General features: G+C 41.6%; 1 protein-coding gene across 1 annotated transcript in view; it reads left to right on the forward strand.

Annotated features, from left to right (window-relative positions):
• Window positions 1-9,530: 9,530 nt before the first annotated feature.
• The window catches only part of DNAJC3 (DnaJ heat shock protein family (Hsp40) member C3), a 69,993-nt gene continuing 61,793 nt past the window's right edge, over window positions 9,531-17,730 (forward strand). The window contains exon 1 of the mRNA XM_058548391.1: window positions 9,531-9,719. Within this exon, the coding sequence (XP_058404374.1) occupies window positions 9,638-9,719 (82 nt within the window). The 5' untranslated portion in view covers window positions 9,531-9,637. The remainder of the gene's footprint in view (window positions 9,720-17,730) is intronic.

Genomic DNA, 17,730 nt, shown 5'->3' on the forward strand with positions numbered 1-17,730 from the left:
TTCTTTTGATATATTGCATATATACGGGAAAGTGTTAGATACTAACTATGTATTACATATATCACACAAAATATATATAACACATTACTATATAGCGATCTGTGATCTATCACTCAGATCAAAATATAGGACATTTCCAATATGAAGGCTGCCTTATTCCCTTCACAGATAATGCCCGCTACCCAGAGGTAATTTCTATTCTGACTCCTATCACTACAGATTACTGTTGTTTCTTCTTGAATTTATTCATGCAAATGGAATTATACAGCACATAGTCTTTTTTATTATTTTTTTAAATTGTAAAATATACATAAAAATTTACCATTTTAACCATTTTTAAATATATGGTTCAGTATTAAGTATATTCACATCACTGTTACAGTACATAGTCTTTTGTGTTTGCATTTTAAAAATCATATGAATGAGGGCCGGCCCCTTGGCTTGGTGGTTAAGGGAGTGCGCTCCGCTGCTGGCGGCCCGGGTTCGGATCCCGGGCGCGCACCGACTTACCGCTTCTCTGGCCATGCTGAGGTCGCGTCCCATGTACAGCAACTAGAAGGATGTGCATCTATGACATACAACTATCTACTGGGGCTTTGGGGGGAAAAAATAAAAAATAAAAAATCATATGAATGAATTTATCACAGTTTTTATTTTTAATCCATTTTCCCCTTGATGGAGAATGAGGCTTTTTCAGTTTGTGGCTATTATAAATAAAGCTGCAGTGAACATTATTGTACAAGGCTTTTTGTGGACATATGTTTTCATTTCTCTAACATCAATACCTAGGAATTGCTAGCTCATCAAGTAGATATAGGTTAAACTTTCTAACACATTACCAAACAGTTTTATTAAAGTAGTTATACCGGGCCACCCCCGTGGCTTAGCGGTTAAGCGCCCGAGCTCCGCTGCTGGCGGCCCGGGTTCGGATCCAGGGCGCGCACCAACGCACCGCTTCTCTGGCCATGCTGAGGCAGCGTCCCACATACAGCAACTAGAAGGATGCGCAACTATGACATACAGCTATCTACTGGGGCTTTGGGGTAAATAAATAAATAAGTAAATAAAAAGATTACCTTTAAAAATATATATATATATAAAAAAATAATAAAGTAGTTATACCATTTCCCACCAGCAATGTATGAGAGTGCCAGTTGCTCCAAATGCTTGCAACACTTGGTATTCTCAATTGTTTTTCATTCTAAGCCATTCTGGTGGGTGTGTAGTGGTATCTCATTATGGTTTTAATTTGCATTTCCCTGATTACAAATCGTGTTGAGTACCTTTTCCTGTGCTTATTGGCCATTTGATTCTATCTTTTTTGATAACTTATCATTGAAGGAGGTGAATTTTTCCTAAAATTGCTTTTTTTAGAAAGTTTGTACAGAGGAAGAGATTGGGCTGTGCTCCACACTAGCCATAATTTTTCTTATGATCCAAGTTTTTGTAAGAATTAATCTAGCTTTTATTTCTCTTGTGCAAAGGGAGACAGGTAGCCATGATGCTGTTCATCATGTAAAGTTTCTCTTCTCTTAGTCTGCAATGGGGATATATTGCTTCCTGGAAATGACAATTAATAAATAAGTGAATCATCTTCCAAGCCCATATCTTTTGCTTCTCGGAATCAAAGTTTGTCCTAACTAGTTTCTGTCACCAACCAGTGCATCTCATTCTCCTTTTTGCAAGCAAGGTATTTGGGTTTTGTGCTACAGGATATGTCTCTAACCTTTGAGAAGTATCTTGGCATCTTTTCTTGAGATGTGCATTAGCAGGCATCCTCTGATTCCTCTACTGTTTGGCATCGCTTCCACTTACTACGGGAAATGGAGTTTCAACAGTCTCCTACATTTTGTTGAGGTTGTAATTTGCTTTTCTGTTTTTTATTTGTTGTTGTTGTATGGGTTTGGGTGATTTCCAAGAGGGAAAGAAGGAGATACTGATTTGACACTACCATCCTCAAAACAGAAGTTTTGATAAATACCAATTACCAAGTTAAGGTAGTTTGCTTTCATTTTATGCTGAGATCTTTTTTCTTTTAAACATGAATGAGTGGGGCCGGCCCCGTGGCTTAGCGGTTAAGTGCACGCACTCCACTGCTGGCGGCCCGGGTTCGGATCCCGGGCGCACACCAACGCACCACCTCTCCGGCCATGCTGAGGCCGCGTCCCACATACAGCAACTAGAAGGATGTGCAACTATGACATACAGCTATCCACTGGGGCTTTGGGGAGAAAAAGGAGGAGGATTGGCAATAGATGTTAGCTCAGAGCCAGTCTTCCTCAGCAAAAAGAGGAGGATTAGCACGGATGTTAGCTCAGGGCTGCTCTTCCTCACAAAAAAAAAACAAAAACAAAAACATGAATGAGTGCTGTATTTTATCTAAGGATTTATTGAATCTGTAAAAATGATTTTTCATCCACCTGTTAATTTGATGTATTTCATTAAAAGACCTTTTGATGTTGATCAATCTTTGTATCTTTGATAATGCCTTCTTGGTTATCTTTTTTTTTTAACTGCTGAATATGATTTGGACATATTCCACTTAAGATTGCTTTCCCTATCCTCATAACTTGGTTGCTGATTTTCTTTTCTTTCCAGTTTTAGCATCAAGCCCCCTAAAATGAGTTGGAAAGATTTTCCTCTTTTTTGTAAAACACTCTAAAATACTTTGTATAAGACAGGGATTACAAATCTGTGGGGGACAGGTGACTTTTTTAGGGTGAGATGTATAATTATTAATTTACTTTAATAGCTATTCGCTTATTCAGGTATTCTATTTTTCTTTTTCATCTCCATTTTCAAATTTATGGGCAAAAGACATTCAATCTTTTATCTTATAAATTAAAACATCTCTATCATATGTGTAGTTGTGTGCCTCCTTTTAAATTCTAATATATGCCTTTTCTCTACTTTTTTAAGTTTTCTCTATTTTTGTCTATTTTATAACTGTTATTAACAACTAGCTATTTGATTTAAATTCTTCATATTTCTTTGACACCACAATACAGTAATTTCTGCTCATATTTTCATTATTTCTTCCCTTCTGTTTCTTTATTCTTGCTCCGTAGTGTTTCTAGCATCCTGAGCTTAATGTGTAATTCACTTGTTTCCCTTTTTTTTGGTTTTTAACTGAAAGAATTTAAGGCTCTAAATTTCCCTCTAAATACTTGCTTTACCAGTATTCCACAAATTATGATAATGTAGCATTTCATCATCATCTAGTTTTGCATAATTTGGAATTTTTGTGATGATCTTGTCTTTATCATGACTAATTTAGAGATACTTTTTGTTTCCAAACATATGACTTGGAAAAATCTGTTTATTGTTGATTTTCAATTTACTTGCATTATGGTTAGAGAACATGAAATGTATGATAATAATTCTTAGGAAATTGTAAAACGTCCTCTGTGAACTAGTTGGTAGATTTTTGTAAACGTTCCACGAGTACTTGAAAAAAATTTCCTATTTGCTAGGCAGATCATCATCTCTCTCTCTCTTCTTGCATATAGAGCTATTAAAGTGTTAGAAAAAGCTTGTTAAATTTTTGCTCAAATTTTTTAAGCATTTCCAATTCTTACTAAGATTTTTGTGTGTGCCTGGTCTAAGAGTTCCTGACAGTGATATGTTTTAAAATGTCTTCTAATTATTCTCTTTGTGTTGTAGAGTGTATTCCATCTGTTAAGTTTGTGTGTGCACAGTATATTAGGGTTTTTTAAAAAATTTCAGGGAGTAGTTTAATTTCCAAGATTATTTATTAATTATTGTGGTGGATTAAATAGTGCTTCTCATCCCAAAATTCATGTCCACTCAGTCTCAGAATGTGACTACTTGGAATTAGGGTCTTTGCAGATGTAAGTAGTTAAGAAGAAAAGGAGAGGACACACAGAAGAATGCCAGGCAAAGATGGAGGCAGAGAGTAGAATGATGCAGCCACAAGCTAAGGAATGCCAAGAATTGCCAGGAGCCACCAGAAATGAGGAAAAAGCAAGGAAGTATTCTTCTTTTTTGGTGAGGAAGATTGGCCCTGAGCCAACATCTGTTGCCAATCTTCCTTTGTTTTGCTTGATGAAGACTGTCCCTGAGCTAACATCTGCACCATTCTTCCTTCACTTTGTACGGGGAACACTGCCACAGCATGGCTTCATGAGCAGTGTGTAGCTCCATGCCCAGGATCTGAACCTGTGAACCCTGGGCGGCTGAAGTGGAGAGCACGAACTCAACCACACTGCTACTGGGCCGGCCCCAAGGAAGGATTCTTTCCTAGAGCCTTCAGAGAGTATGGCATCGACACCTTGATTTTAGACTTCTAGTTTCCAGAACTATGACAGAATAAGTTTCTGTTGTTTCAAACCACCCAGTTTGTGGTAACTTATTATGGCAGCCCCAGGATATTAATACAGTTATTTTTTACATCCACCTTTTCTCATTTATGTCAGTTTTGTTCCATACTTTCTTGTATTCATGGATGTGATTTTTTTTTTATGTCTGCCAGCATTAGTCTATAAAATTAATTTCCTCTTAAGTGAGTTTAGGTTCAATTGTTGATTTGTTGCCTTTCTTGATATGTTTTGAAATTTTATTTTGCAGTTCTATTTTGAGTGGAAACGTAAGTTTTTGTTTATCTGCTTTCCTGTTTTTCCAATTTTATTTCTCTCTATGCTCACTCTGTCCTGTGTTATCATGGCAATTCCAGGTTGACTGCAGAGCCAGTCAGGAGCAGCTTAATTCGCTATTCCTAGGTTTCTTCAATTCCATGTAAACAAGTAGCTGTAATAGAGCTACCTCTGGTGGTGGTGTCAAGCAGCAGGAGAACAAGGAGACTGTCTCTGGATTACTCTTGGTCCCTTCCTAGATCTAAAACATAGGCTAGCATTCCCCTGGTTTCTGCTTACACAGGACTTTGTGGTGGTTCTTTTTCCATTTCTAGTCCATGGAAACATTTATCTTTTTATTTTCAGTGAGGAAGATTAGCACTGAGCTAACACCTGTTGCCAATCCTTCTCTTTTTGCTGAGGAATATTGGTCCTGGGCTAACATCCATGCCCATCTTCCTCTACTTTCTACGTGGGATGCCTGCCACAGCATGGCTCGATAAGTAGTGTGTGGGTCCAAGCCCAAGATCCAAACCTGGGAACCCCGGGCTTTCAAAGTGGAGTGCGGGAACTTAACCACTATGCCACCGGGCTGGCCCTGGAATATTTATTTTGGTTTAAGACTCCAGCTAGGTCCTTTTGTTTGCCTGTCTTCTCATTTTAGTTTTCATATCATTGTTATGAATTTGTAATAGAGGTTCAACAAGCAAACCTTTTGTGTTCCCTTGCCAGTTGGTCTTTCCAGAGCCTAACAGCTATCAAAAACATTTTAGGCTATACTTTTGTATTGCAATTAAGTAGTAATTAACTGAATGAAGATAACCTGATTACCCACTTGGCCCTACTACCGTCTATCCCATTACCACCAAAATACATGCCAAGAGAGGTCCTGAACACACCTCACTTATTTTCCCCTATTGTTAAAATCTTACATAATCATGGTACCTTGGTCAAAATAAGAATGTAACAACAGTACATTACTATTAACTAAATTTGAGACTCTATTAGGATTTCAGTAATTTTCCCAATAATGTCCATTTTCTATTCCAGGATCCAGTTTAACACAATACATTTGGTTCACTCATCACGTCTCCTTAGTTTCCTCTGGTCTGTTACAGCTTCTTAGTCTTTTCTTGTTTTTCACGATCTTGACAGTTTTGAGGAGTATTTGTCAAGTATTTTATAGAATGTCCTTCAATTTTGGGTTATGTGGTTTTTTTTCACGTTTAGACTGAGTTATAGATTTTTGGAAAGAATACCACAGAGGTGAAGTGCCCTTCTCATCACATGATATTGGGGGTACAGGGGATCAACATAATTTATCATTGGCAATATTAACCTCGACCACCTGGTCAAGGTAGTATTTGCAGGTTTCTCCACTGTAAAGTTACTCCTCTCTCCCCTTTCCACACTCTATTCTTTGCAAGTTAGTCATTAAGTCCAGCCCACACTCAAGGGCCAGGGGAACTAAGTTCTACCTCCTGAAGTGGGGAGGGTATCATGTTAGGCTGAACAGTGTTCCCCCAAAGGTATCTACATTCTGATCCCCTGTCAATGTTATCTTGTATGGCAAAAGGGATTTTGCAGATGAGATTAAACTGAGGATGTTGAAGAGAGCAAATATCCTGGATTTTCCAGGTAGGCCCTAAATAATTAATTACAAAGATTCTTATAAGAGGAAAGCAAGGTCAAAAGTGAAAGTGATGGGACAAAGGAAGCAGAGATTAGAGTGATGTGGCCAGAAGCCAACAAACAACATAAAATAGGGCAGACAAGCAGAGAGAAAACAGGACATGGTTTTAAAGCCAAATTTCACATGAGGACACCAAAATTTGAACAGAATCCCCAAATCCCGGCAAACAAGTAGTAAACTTGACATAGAAGGGTAATTTTTTACTCATTATATTGGCAAAAACTATGAAAATCAATTAATATCTAGTGATGGTGAGGATGTGTGGACATAAATAGCTGTTAGGAATATAAATTACCCTGACTTATAAGGAAAATAATCTGATATCTTAACATTTTAAATGTGTGCATTGTTTGACCACGCAATCCTACTTTCAGAAATCCCTTTTATAGAAATAAAAGCACAAGTTCAAAAGATAATGCAGGACGATGTATATTGCAGTATTCATTATATTAACTATAATGTTGCCTATTTTGTTTTTAATTTGGTGCAAAAAGGTGTTTCTAAGTATCATACTTGCTTCTTATTTCTCCCCATAGCTAATCCATCAGCAAATCTTATCTCCTTTACCTCCAAAATGTGTTCTAGATCTGAACACTACTCTAGCAACATTATTTTTCCTGGCCAATAAACATAGACCAATATATAATATTAGAAATTATATAATATTCCTAGTTTTAGATATACCACAATTTACTATCATTAAGTATTTTGCTATTATAATAGGTACTACTAATTACAGTAGTGTTCATGCTTAAATTTTTTTTTTAAAGATTTTATTTATTTTCCCCCCAAAGCCCCAGTAGATTGTTGTATGTCATAGCTACACATCCTTCTAGTTGCTGTATGTGGGACGCGGCCTCAGCATGGCCAGAGAAGCAGTGCGTCCGTGCGCGCCCCGGATCCAAACCCTGGCCACCAGCAGCGGAGCACGCGCACTTAACCGCTAAGCCATGGGGCCGGCCCCATGCTTAATTTTAAAAAGGATTGCATAAATAAATGCTGATAAACACAAACCATACTTATAGTAATTTTTCCTACAATCACTGATTACTTTGATTTTATTGGCAAGAGTGATCAGGTGAAAACCATGCCCAGATGAACATGGGAGGAAACATTCCCAAGCATTTATACATATAAATGTTATTTCAGCATTCTATATTTATTGCTAAGTAATGTTTCCTTCTTTGTTGCAAAATGATCTCTTTCAAGAGATACTTTGTAAAGCTTAGTTTTAAGACTTTAGGATTCATAGTTACATAATTTGATCAATGAATTTTTGAAATCACTCAACACTGAAGACCCTTGCTATTTTTATTTTCCATAACAGAAAGTCTTTCATCTCCTTAATCATTTTTACTTTCCATCCTTAGAACTTCTTTAACTCTGCTTTTTCATTAAGACTAGAATCACAGCCACCATCCCGGTGATAACTCCCAGTGTAGTACTATTTGTTTACAAAACTCAGGATTTCCTCATTACATTCAGCATTTTGTTGGCTGCCTTAGCCATGGTACCTCATTTGGATGATGTCTTCACTAACTACTGAGCACAGTGAAATCACCTTCCATTTTTTTCCACTAACAGAGCCTTGTGATGTCAATGAGGAAAAGGGCACCCCTCCCTGCCCCCCCAAAATCCCAGGGAGTTGCTGGAGAGGAGTCTCTTCATGATTCTGCTCTTGTTAGAAGGATGAGTAACATTTGTATAATACTTTATAATCATTAAACCTCAAAACAAACCTTGGAGGCTATCAGGATCATATTCACTTCTCAGATGAAGATAACTTAGATAATAGCCATGGTGTGGAATTATATTTCTTGGATCTGAATCCTCTCCTCTTCATATTTTATTATACTGCTTTGCACCACAACTATTCAGCAACTCAGTTTTTTGTTTGTTTGTTGGTTTCTAGAAACCATTTCCTTCGTAGTAGTTCTTTTGGAATAGAAGCCTTCACATTATATTACATTGCTTTCCACCACCACTAGTCAAGAACTCAGTTTTCTTTTTCCCCTGGAAACCATCTCCTTTGCGACAAGCCTCTCTGCTTTTACTCTCCTTGGAGTGTCTTCAGGAAATCACAAATTCACCACGCTATTTATAATTCTTGAGTTCTTTTAAAGTGTAACGTAGCACCAAAGTGGCAAATACATACTTACTGGTAAAGTAATAAGTCTGCACTTGTCAATGCTTAACACAGAAGAGCACGACGGTTTTACCCCAGGTGAAACACCACTGGCACATAGTGTGCGTGTTGGGTTGCGTTGGGGACACCAGAGGAAGCGGCCGTGAACAGACTTAACGCCAAACTGAGTAACTTGCACTTGATCTTGTTCAGGTTCCTCTCTCTCTTGCTGAGTTTCCTCTGAGGAGCACGGAAGACAAGGTCCACTCCAACAGGCCTCTCCTCTTCTCCTTACAGTGGACGTTGGCTGCACTCCCAAGAACGCTGTGCCCTCTTAAGCTGCTGTGCCGCCCTGGATTCTTCTTCACGGAATCTTCCGGAATTGCTTTCTTTTCTGGGCACGCCGGTCCGCTGGACAGTCGGGGGGAGGGGGTCCCCAAGCTTCCAAGCCACGCTCACTTACCCGCCGTAGGTCCCGAATGCTCTTCTCTGGCAGCCCCTGAAATGCTCCGGGCTCCACCAGCTCACCCTACTTTACGAGCCCAGCTTCCCCTGGCCGTTTCCCGCGCACTCTTCAGTTCGGTCTGTGTTTGTTCCCAGACGCTCAGCGGGAGGGAGCAGGCTCTGAGACTCGTCGTGTTCTCCGGTCCATTCCGAGGCCTCCATTCTAGGCGCTTTAAGGCTCCCCTCAGCCTTCCCGGGACCAGGTTTGGCCTTCTCATTCGGGCGCGGGGCTTCCCTTTCCTCACCGGAACACGTCGGATTGCCGAAAGCCTCCTCCTGGCCCACCTAGCGTGCCGGGAGCGACCCAAAAAGGCTTTCGTGGCCTGCGCATGCGGACTCGGCGGCCGCCTCCCTCCGCTAGACCGCAGCGGTGTGGAGCTGCCTGACAGCTCCACGACCGGCGGACGCAGCCTCGTTTCGTGCTTCCACGTTATCCTATCACAGCGGGGGCGGGGCGACGGCTTCCGCAGCCTATCAGCGCGAACCACGACCCCGGCGAGCCCAGTAGGAAAGCGGCCAGGAAGAAGGCGATTGGACGGCGGCGGCGCTCGGGGCGTAGCGTCGTCCGGGCCCCGCCCACCGCTGCCTTCCTCCGCTGGCCGCCAGCCACCCCTTAGGCCTGAGCGAGAGCGGACGGCGGGCGGGCGCAGCTGCAGCTTGAGTGGCGGCGGGGACTCCTGGGCCCCGCACCGTTGTGCCTTCTCACCGCCCGCGCCCTCGGACATGGTGGCCCCCGGCTCTGTGACCAGCCGGCTGGGCTCGGTGTTCCCCTTCCTGCTGGTCCTGGTCGACCTGCAGTACGAAGGTGAGTCCTGTCCTGCCCTGGCCAGACCCAGGCCCCCCGGCGCTTCCCCGCCTGCGCCCGGGCGCGAGCCTCAGGGCGGCCCGGGCCGTGGGGCGGGAGCCGGGGACTCCGCGGCCCGGCTGGGCCTGAGCCCGCCCCTGGGTGGCGGCCGGCGCCGGGTTCCGGGTTTGTCGGGGGAAGAGGTGCCGGGAGCGGCGGGCCGCGGGGCCGGGACGGCGGCTTTGGAGTGAGGAGCGGGACCGAAGGGGTCGGAGGGGGCGGGGGCAGCGGGGCAGCGGGCGGCGACTTCTGCAGCGTCCTGGGCCGCGGAGACTTGGGCAGCCGTCGGGTCCTGGCCTCACTCGGGACCCTCGCTTGGAGCCTGGGGACACTGTTGGTCAGTGGTGCTGGGAGAAGGCGGTAAAGGTGGCCAAAAGGGAGGCGTCTGTCGCTTTGGAGTTCAGGGGAGGAGGGTGGGTCCAGCTGGGTGAAGTGGAGGGGACAGTGTTGCCTGTTACAAGTGAGTAACCCTCCCGATACTATACTCCGTGTCCTGTATGGAAGTTGTTAGGTGGGTGCGTTCAAGAGCCGGGGCTCGAACTCGAGCTCCGGGAGGGCCAGGCACTTCAAGTGGGTGGTTTTACACTCCCAGCGTGGTGACATTCAGCTTAGGGCTGGCTTGCTTTTTCCGAGTGCTCTGAAAACAAGGTCCCCTGAAAAAAGTACGAACGCGTAAACTTCCCTTCAGTCCTACGGATTGGAATGTTGGCTACCCTAACAGAATAGCAAAAATAGAGGGCTGTCGCATCTTAGATGTCAGCGGGAGGAGTGAGAATTAAAGCTGAAAACGCCACTTGAACGAATGCGCCTAGCTTGGTTACTATGCGAAATATTCGAGTATACTGATATATCACTTGCGCTGATCTATTTTCATCTCCGTGAAAAGGGTTAGTAGTCAAGGCGGTCAAATTAGACATTTTAATAGGAGACTTAATAATATTGGGCTTAGAGGGAGGGAAGGGCTGAGGTTGGGAATTGTTTCCTGTAAAATCCCCTCAAAATTCTCAACTTTAAAAAAAAAAGTAATATTCTCCAGTTTTTAGTTCTCATTCAGGGCAGTGTTTTTATTTCTTTTTTTGGTTTCCCTCGTCACCATATTTTTTTGAGCCCAAAATCAGAACATGTAGTGTGGTAACATTGGGACAGAGAAATTGACAGTGAGGTTGCCCCAGAAAATTTAGGGAATTGAAATTTGAATGCCTGGACTACTTTAATATGGGTCATGTGTTCTAGTTGTCTTGCGTTTTCTAATGCTACCTCCTCCCCAAGTATAACATTTATGTCCAGTTACCAGTAATGATTTATTTTGAGCACTTAAGAGAAAATTGCCTATGTTAGCAGAAAGTTGCCTATGAAAATACCAATTTTTTTAAGTTACAAAGGTGCACATTTTTGTATGGTTTGCTTTTCCCACTGTCTTTTGGACTACCTCTTTAGAATTGCTGTTCTGTATATGATTCTGTAGGACTTTAACACTTCACTTCTCTCCTGTGGTATTTTTCATAAGAGAAACCTCATTAGAGATCTTTTCTGTATAGGAGACATTTTTCTGTATAGGAGGCATTGGTGATGTTTCTCAGAGGAGTGCCAGAGTGCTGTCTTGGAGCATTGCTTGTGTAAAGTAGCAGGAACTTGGTACAGGTGGTAGGGAAGAAAGGAAAAAGATCTTAAATTTATTGAAGGTCTGTTGGGTGCCAGGCACCTTTTGGTAAGCTATCTTATTTATGGAGCTATCTGATATTATTCCTACTCTTATTCCTACAGATGAGGGAACTGAGGCTTCAGGAGTTTAACTAACTTATATAAGGTCACATAGCTGTTAACTCTAAGGGCCATAAATTGAACTCAAGGTATTTGACTTTAAAGTTCATCTTGTTTGCAGGCTGGAGATAGAAGTGGTTAACAGCATCCTGTGGGCCCAAGCATTTGTTAAGTGGTGGCAGCTGAGAAAAAGCAGCAATTTTTTTTTTTTTTTTTTTTGCCAAAGCAGTAATGAAGAGGAAGGTGATTTCCTGTTATGTTTAATATAGTGGTTCTCAAACTTGAGTATGCATCAGAATCTCACCTGGAGGGCTTTTTAAAACAGAGCGCTGGGCCCCACTCCCAGAGTTTCTGATTCAGTAGGTCTGGGTGGGACATGAAATTTTGCATTTCTAAAAAGAACCCACTAGTGAGAATCACTGATGTAATAAGTTATATAGAGGAATTAGATTAGGTGTGTGCTATGTAATAGACACTAAATTTGGTGATGGGGATATAAAGATAAGAACCTCTGACTTGCATTTGCAAACTATTAGCTCCTGTTTTCCCTAATAAGTTCTGTGTCTGGGTTCGATAACCTCCGAGTCCTCCTGGAGGCACTCAGGTCTGCATGATTTCACTACTTGGCCTGACGCTTGGAGAGAGGCGAGAGAGTGGAGAATGGGTCTGAGAAGAGTGAATGTGACAAAAAGAATTGCGTATGATGGAGAGTGTCACCAATAATTAGTTTAGTTGGCCTATTTATTTCTGATTTAAAAATGTTTGTCTTTGTTTTTTTCCAGACTTTTCTGATAATTGTAATCCAGAGAAAGAACCTACGTAATAGGCTTATGAATTGAAAGATTACATCTTTTAGCGCACCCCCTTTTGGAAAGGCCTTTGAAAGAGGGAAGTCCAAAGCACTAGATTAGGAATAGAATTTTTGGATCAGAAAGAAAACTTTAGTATTATCTACTTCAGTGTTCTTGTGTTACACATAAAGAAGCTGTTTTAATTCTTTGCTAATGGTTTGTTCTATGTGGTGTTTTGAGTAGGAACACAGCCTGGGAACCAAACCCTCTTTTATCTCTTTTTCTTGCTTAACGTGCTACCTAGACCCAATTTTTCTTTATTTCACTGAACTGACCTGACTAAATCGTATATTTGGCCACAGGGAAAAGAGTAGTTGAAAATCTATAAATATAAAAGATAGTGATAATTTTTATATGGACCTAACCTACTAAAAGTATGTTTTGTATCCCCTAGGATTTTCTTGACATTATTTAATTATGGAAAGAATAAATAAAGTAGGGAAAATGAGTGACTTTCAGTAATTTATATAAACTAAATATTCTACCAGATATTCAGATAGCTTCTGGAATTATTTTAAACTATTTTTAATGAGGTAGGCTATAGTTGGCAGTAGCGTCAAAGTTCCGATTCACTCGACTAGTTAGCATTTGCTGCAAGAGTGCCTGGAAATGCAGTAGTTTTGATTCTGTGAGATAGGGGGAGTTGTTCTGAGATGGGATGCCCTGTAGTAATTAGGCTTTATTTTCCCGAATGAAGTGAATTAATTGTGGTTAAGTTTAATTTCTTTTGCCATGGTTTTCCTTTGATTAATGTCCAGCAATTAATCTTTGTTTATATGAAAATATCGTGGGAACCCAGTCATCTGCTGTTTAGAACTAAAACATTGCAACCATAGATTTATTTTTCTTTCAAGATGTTTAGAAAGCTTTTTTTTTTTTTTAAATCTGATGAGTTTGTGTTATTTGGAGTTTTGGCATATGGGGAAGACTCATTTAATCCTTCAGCAGAGGCTTACGCTGTAGTCTTTGGTGAGTTATGCATAGTATAGAACTCATGGTTTTTGTCGTTGAGTTTACAGACCGCTTGGGGGTATAAGATGTGCTTTGTCAAGCATCCATGTCCTCTTCCTTCCTTTGTCAGTTTAGATTTGGTGGTCCATCTTGCAGTCACTCCATTGCAAACACCTTTTAATTTCCTTGCTCCTGTATTCTTTTGTTTTACTCACTTGGCAAAACTCGACACTGATTAAATCCAACTTGGCCAACTTGTTTGTTGTACCTTAGAGCTGAACATGGATGGAGAAAATGGAGATCACCTTGCCAACTGGTCTCGTTTTAAGCACATAATCTCAATTTCAAATGCACACTCAATACTGCCAATGTTCCTATAATGCCCTAGTTTGTCTGTTCTTGAAAATCAGTATTTCAAATCTTTTCCTCTTTCCTTAAATCTCCAATTTAAACCCCCTTTCCTCTCTTCCTTTACCTCATTCTTTTAGACCTTGTCTTTATTGAGAAAATGAAAGCTATCACAGAGTAGTTTCTTCTCCTTTCTATCACTAAATTCACTAGTCTACCTGTATCTCTACCCATTCTACTACTTTCCTTATGTTAAAGTGGATAACGCATCTCTATTCCTGGCAAAATCCAATCCCTACACTTATGCCCTGGATACCATTTTCTCACGTCTTCTGAAAATATTACTCCTCCAGTTATCGTTTCTTCCCAGTGTCATCACTTTCTTCTCGTCTGCTGGATCATTGACATCAGCACTCCAACATGCTGTAGTGTTTCCGTCTTAAACTGTTCTTTGATGTTGTGTTCCTTCAGCTACTGAACTGTATCTTTGCTTCTCTGGACAGCAGTATTTTTTTTTTTTTTGCTGAGGAAGATGCCCCCCTGAGCTAACATCTATGGCAAATCTTCCTCTGTTTTGTCTGTGGGCTGCCGCCACAGCATGGCCAGTGACCACCAGTGTAGGTCCGTGCCTGGGGAACCAAACCCAGGCTACTGAAGCGAGCACGCTGGACTTAACCACTAGGCCATGGGGGCTGGCCCTGGACAGCAGGATTTTAAAGAATTGTTGGTAGTCTCTATTTCCTGATCTTCTGTTCTCCCTCAATATCTGACTCTACTAATACTGCAAAGCCTTATATATCTGACTCCTGTTTACTTATATCTCTTTTCATCTTAATCTTCCCCTCCATCACAAGCTCCTACCACATCAACTTCTTTTACTTCCAAATGCCAAGCTCATTTCTAAGGGTCTTTTTTCTGTGTGTGAGGAATATCAGCCCTGAGCTAACATCCATGCCAATCCTGCTCTTTTTGCTGAGGAAGACTGGCCCTGGGCTAACATCCGTGCCTATCTTCCTCCACTTTATATGGGACGTGCCACGGTATGGCCTGACAAGCGGTGAGTCGGTGTACGCCAGGGATCCAAACCCTGGCCGCCAGCAGCGGAGCGTGAGCACTTAACCACTACGCCATGGGGCCGGTCCCCCCTGACTAGGGGTCTTTATTCTTGCTGTTCCCACAGTCTTCTGGAAAGGTCTGCTCTGAGATCTGTCTTCAAATGAGCATTCATGTTTTGGAGAGGCCTGCCCTGACAGGATGTTAAAAAGCACTCTGGGGGGCTGGCTCGGTGGCACAGCAGGTAAGTGCGCGCACTCTGCTTCGGCGCCGGGGGTTTGCAGGTTTGGATCCCGGGCGTGCAATGACGGACTGCTTGTCAAGCCATGCTGTGGCAGCATCCCATATATAGTAGAGGAAGATGCACACGGATGTTAGTCCAGGGCCAATATTCCTTGTTAAAAAGAGGATTGGCGTCGGATGTTAGCTCAGGGCTGATCTTCCTCACACACACACACACACACACACACACACACACAAGCACTCTCTCCTTCAGTTAATACTCTCCCTTTACCTTTTTGTATTTTCTTCATAAAACTTAACGCTGTTGGAATCATCTCACTTATTTTTCTTGTCTATCTGTTCCCTCTACAATATAAGCTTTATGGAAAGAGCTCTTGTCTCTGTACCTAAAACATGTTGACATGAAGTAGATGTGCAATAAATATTTTTTAAATGGATGAGTGAAGTTGACTATTTGAGTTGTTTTTTGCAAGGACTTTCCCAAATGTATTTTCCAAGTAGAAATTCCTTGAGCAAGGAATCCCATAGCAACATGTATGCCTTCACAGTTAATTGAAGCAAAGACAGTTAAGGTGCATTGAAATTGAGCAAAGCTGCTTACCCAATAGATTTTATTTTCCTAGTTCACTCGGGAAGATTTTAGTACAGACATTGTTCAGATATCATTGTTCAGATATACATAACTAAGCCTTTTCTTCCTTTCTGTTTGGCTGTGTAGACTAAACCACTTTTAAGGTCAGCATGATTGGAAAGAGGTGCTTACAGTTTCCAGCTCAGTGTATTTTTATTGAAACCGTTTTGTCATTGGTCCTCACTTGACTATGGAATTGCTAAGATAATGAAGTTCTGGCTGTCTTTCTGTGGCCAGATTCCACTGTTTTTTATGTTTCTGCTGTGCGACTTCTTTCAAACCCTGCCCCATCTTGCTTGGATTTTGGATTCATCGGATCTTTTATAGACAGTACTTGGTCTTTTTTGCCTTGTGTTCCTTTGTAGAATGATCTTATGGTTTTCATCCTCCTTCACGTTCTAAGTGCTCCAACCTGAACGGCTACCCCTGGGCTTGCTACTGGCTCTGTCATCTGGCTTTAGCTTGAACCCTAGCATTTTGATCACCAATTCTTGCCTTTTTCAGTCTGGTTTTTCCGATCTTGATTGTTAGTCTCACCACATCATACTTTTAAGCCCTCAACTTTACGTTTCTTAAAATTCTTTATTTTTTGTTCTCCAAAATATGACAGATTCTAATACTAACTATAATGCAAGACTGAGCTTCCTCACCTTTCTTCCTGCCCTTCCTGTATATTGTGCTGACCTGTGGTTATGCTTGTCTAAGGAGAAACCTATTGTTTAATGCTGATTAGGAGATGGCACGATGTTTGGTTGCGTTATCTCTCAGAAAATAGGAGACAGCTCTTGGTGTCACTGCCTCCCAGGATGTGGCATAGGAATAAAAATTACCCATGGCTCAAAATAGAGTTGACATATTGCAAAAACAGCCAAAATTTACAAATAATTTTTTTTTTTTATATATTATTGTCTGTATCAGTCTTTGGTAGTATCAGTTTGATTTGATAATTGTTATTATATATCTTAGATTCTATTATTCTGATGAATTATAATATGTTTAAGTAAGAAGGAAAATAGTTACGTTCATTCAGTAAATATTGAGTGCCCACTTTGTGCAAGGTGCTGAGCTAGGTGATATAGAGAAGAAAAGGCAGTTCCTTCTGTCATACTTGCTTCTGACTTGGATTGGGGAGTTGGGGGTTGTGAGAGGCAGGCAAACTGTGAAGGTCAATATTGAGACAGTGGTATTGCAAAGTGAAGTCCTGTACTTGTGAGTGTGGGGATGCCAGGTTTAGTAGGAGCGTAGAAGGGGCTTTTTCCCATCGTCTCACTGAAGTAGTTGGGGAAGGTTTCACAAAGGAGCCAGTGTTTGAGGGCAGAATCCTGATGGGGGAGTAGAAATTTTCCAGGTGGGCAAGTGGAGAAGGCCTTTTCATGGAAGAGCAAGTGCAAAGGGATGTGGCATAAGAACATAGTGTGTTCAGGGGAGTCCAGCGGGGTCATTGTGTTATAGGGCATGAAGTAAGAGGTGGAGGGGTGAGGGATGAGGAGGCTGGACTCACCATGGGACCTGATCATGGCGGTCTTGTTTGCCTTTATATCTGAAGGGATTTAGATTTAATCTAGCCAGTGATAGGAAAATGGTGCAGAATCTTTATTAGGAGTGCATTTTGGAAGAATTGCTCTGGGCAGCAGCCTGGGTGCTGAATTTGGAGGAAGGTAAGGGAAGATCCCAGTTAGGAGGCACACCATCTCTTGCTGGGAGAAAGGAGCCTACACAACCCACCCTTACATTGTGGCAGGTTCTGTTATGGAAATGTGACCAAAGAAATTTTCACAGAGGAGGTGGTATTTACTTATCACGTTATTAAACAGAAAAATTATATTGGATGAAATTGTAACATAATACAGATCTGAGTTTTATTCAGAAGGGACAGAGAAATGCTGGATACCTCTTTTAATCCTAGAAGGCAAGAGAAATTTAGTTTGAAGAGTAACCCAATCTTTGGGGTGACAGTATGACATAACTCTTTTTGGGGGGGAGTGCCAAATTACTGTATTTGAAGGAATGGAACAAATGAAAGAACTTAAATGGATGTTTTGGTACAGCTTATAGAAGAGGTAAAGGTAACCCCAGCATGCATGCTCTGCCTTGGTGACCAGGGAATTCAATCCTGTGGCTATGGGAAGCCAGC

Source organism: Diceros bicornis, chromosome 9 (genome assembly GCF_020826845.1).
Source record: "Diceros bicornis minor isolate mBicDic1 chromosome 9, mDicBic1.mat.cur, whole genome shotgun sequence".
NCBI classification, from domain to species: domain Eukaryota; kingdom Metazoa; phylum Chordata; class Mammalia; order Perissodactyla; family Rhinocerotidae; genus Diceros; species Diceros bicornis.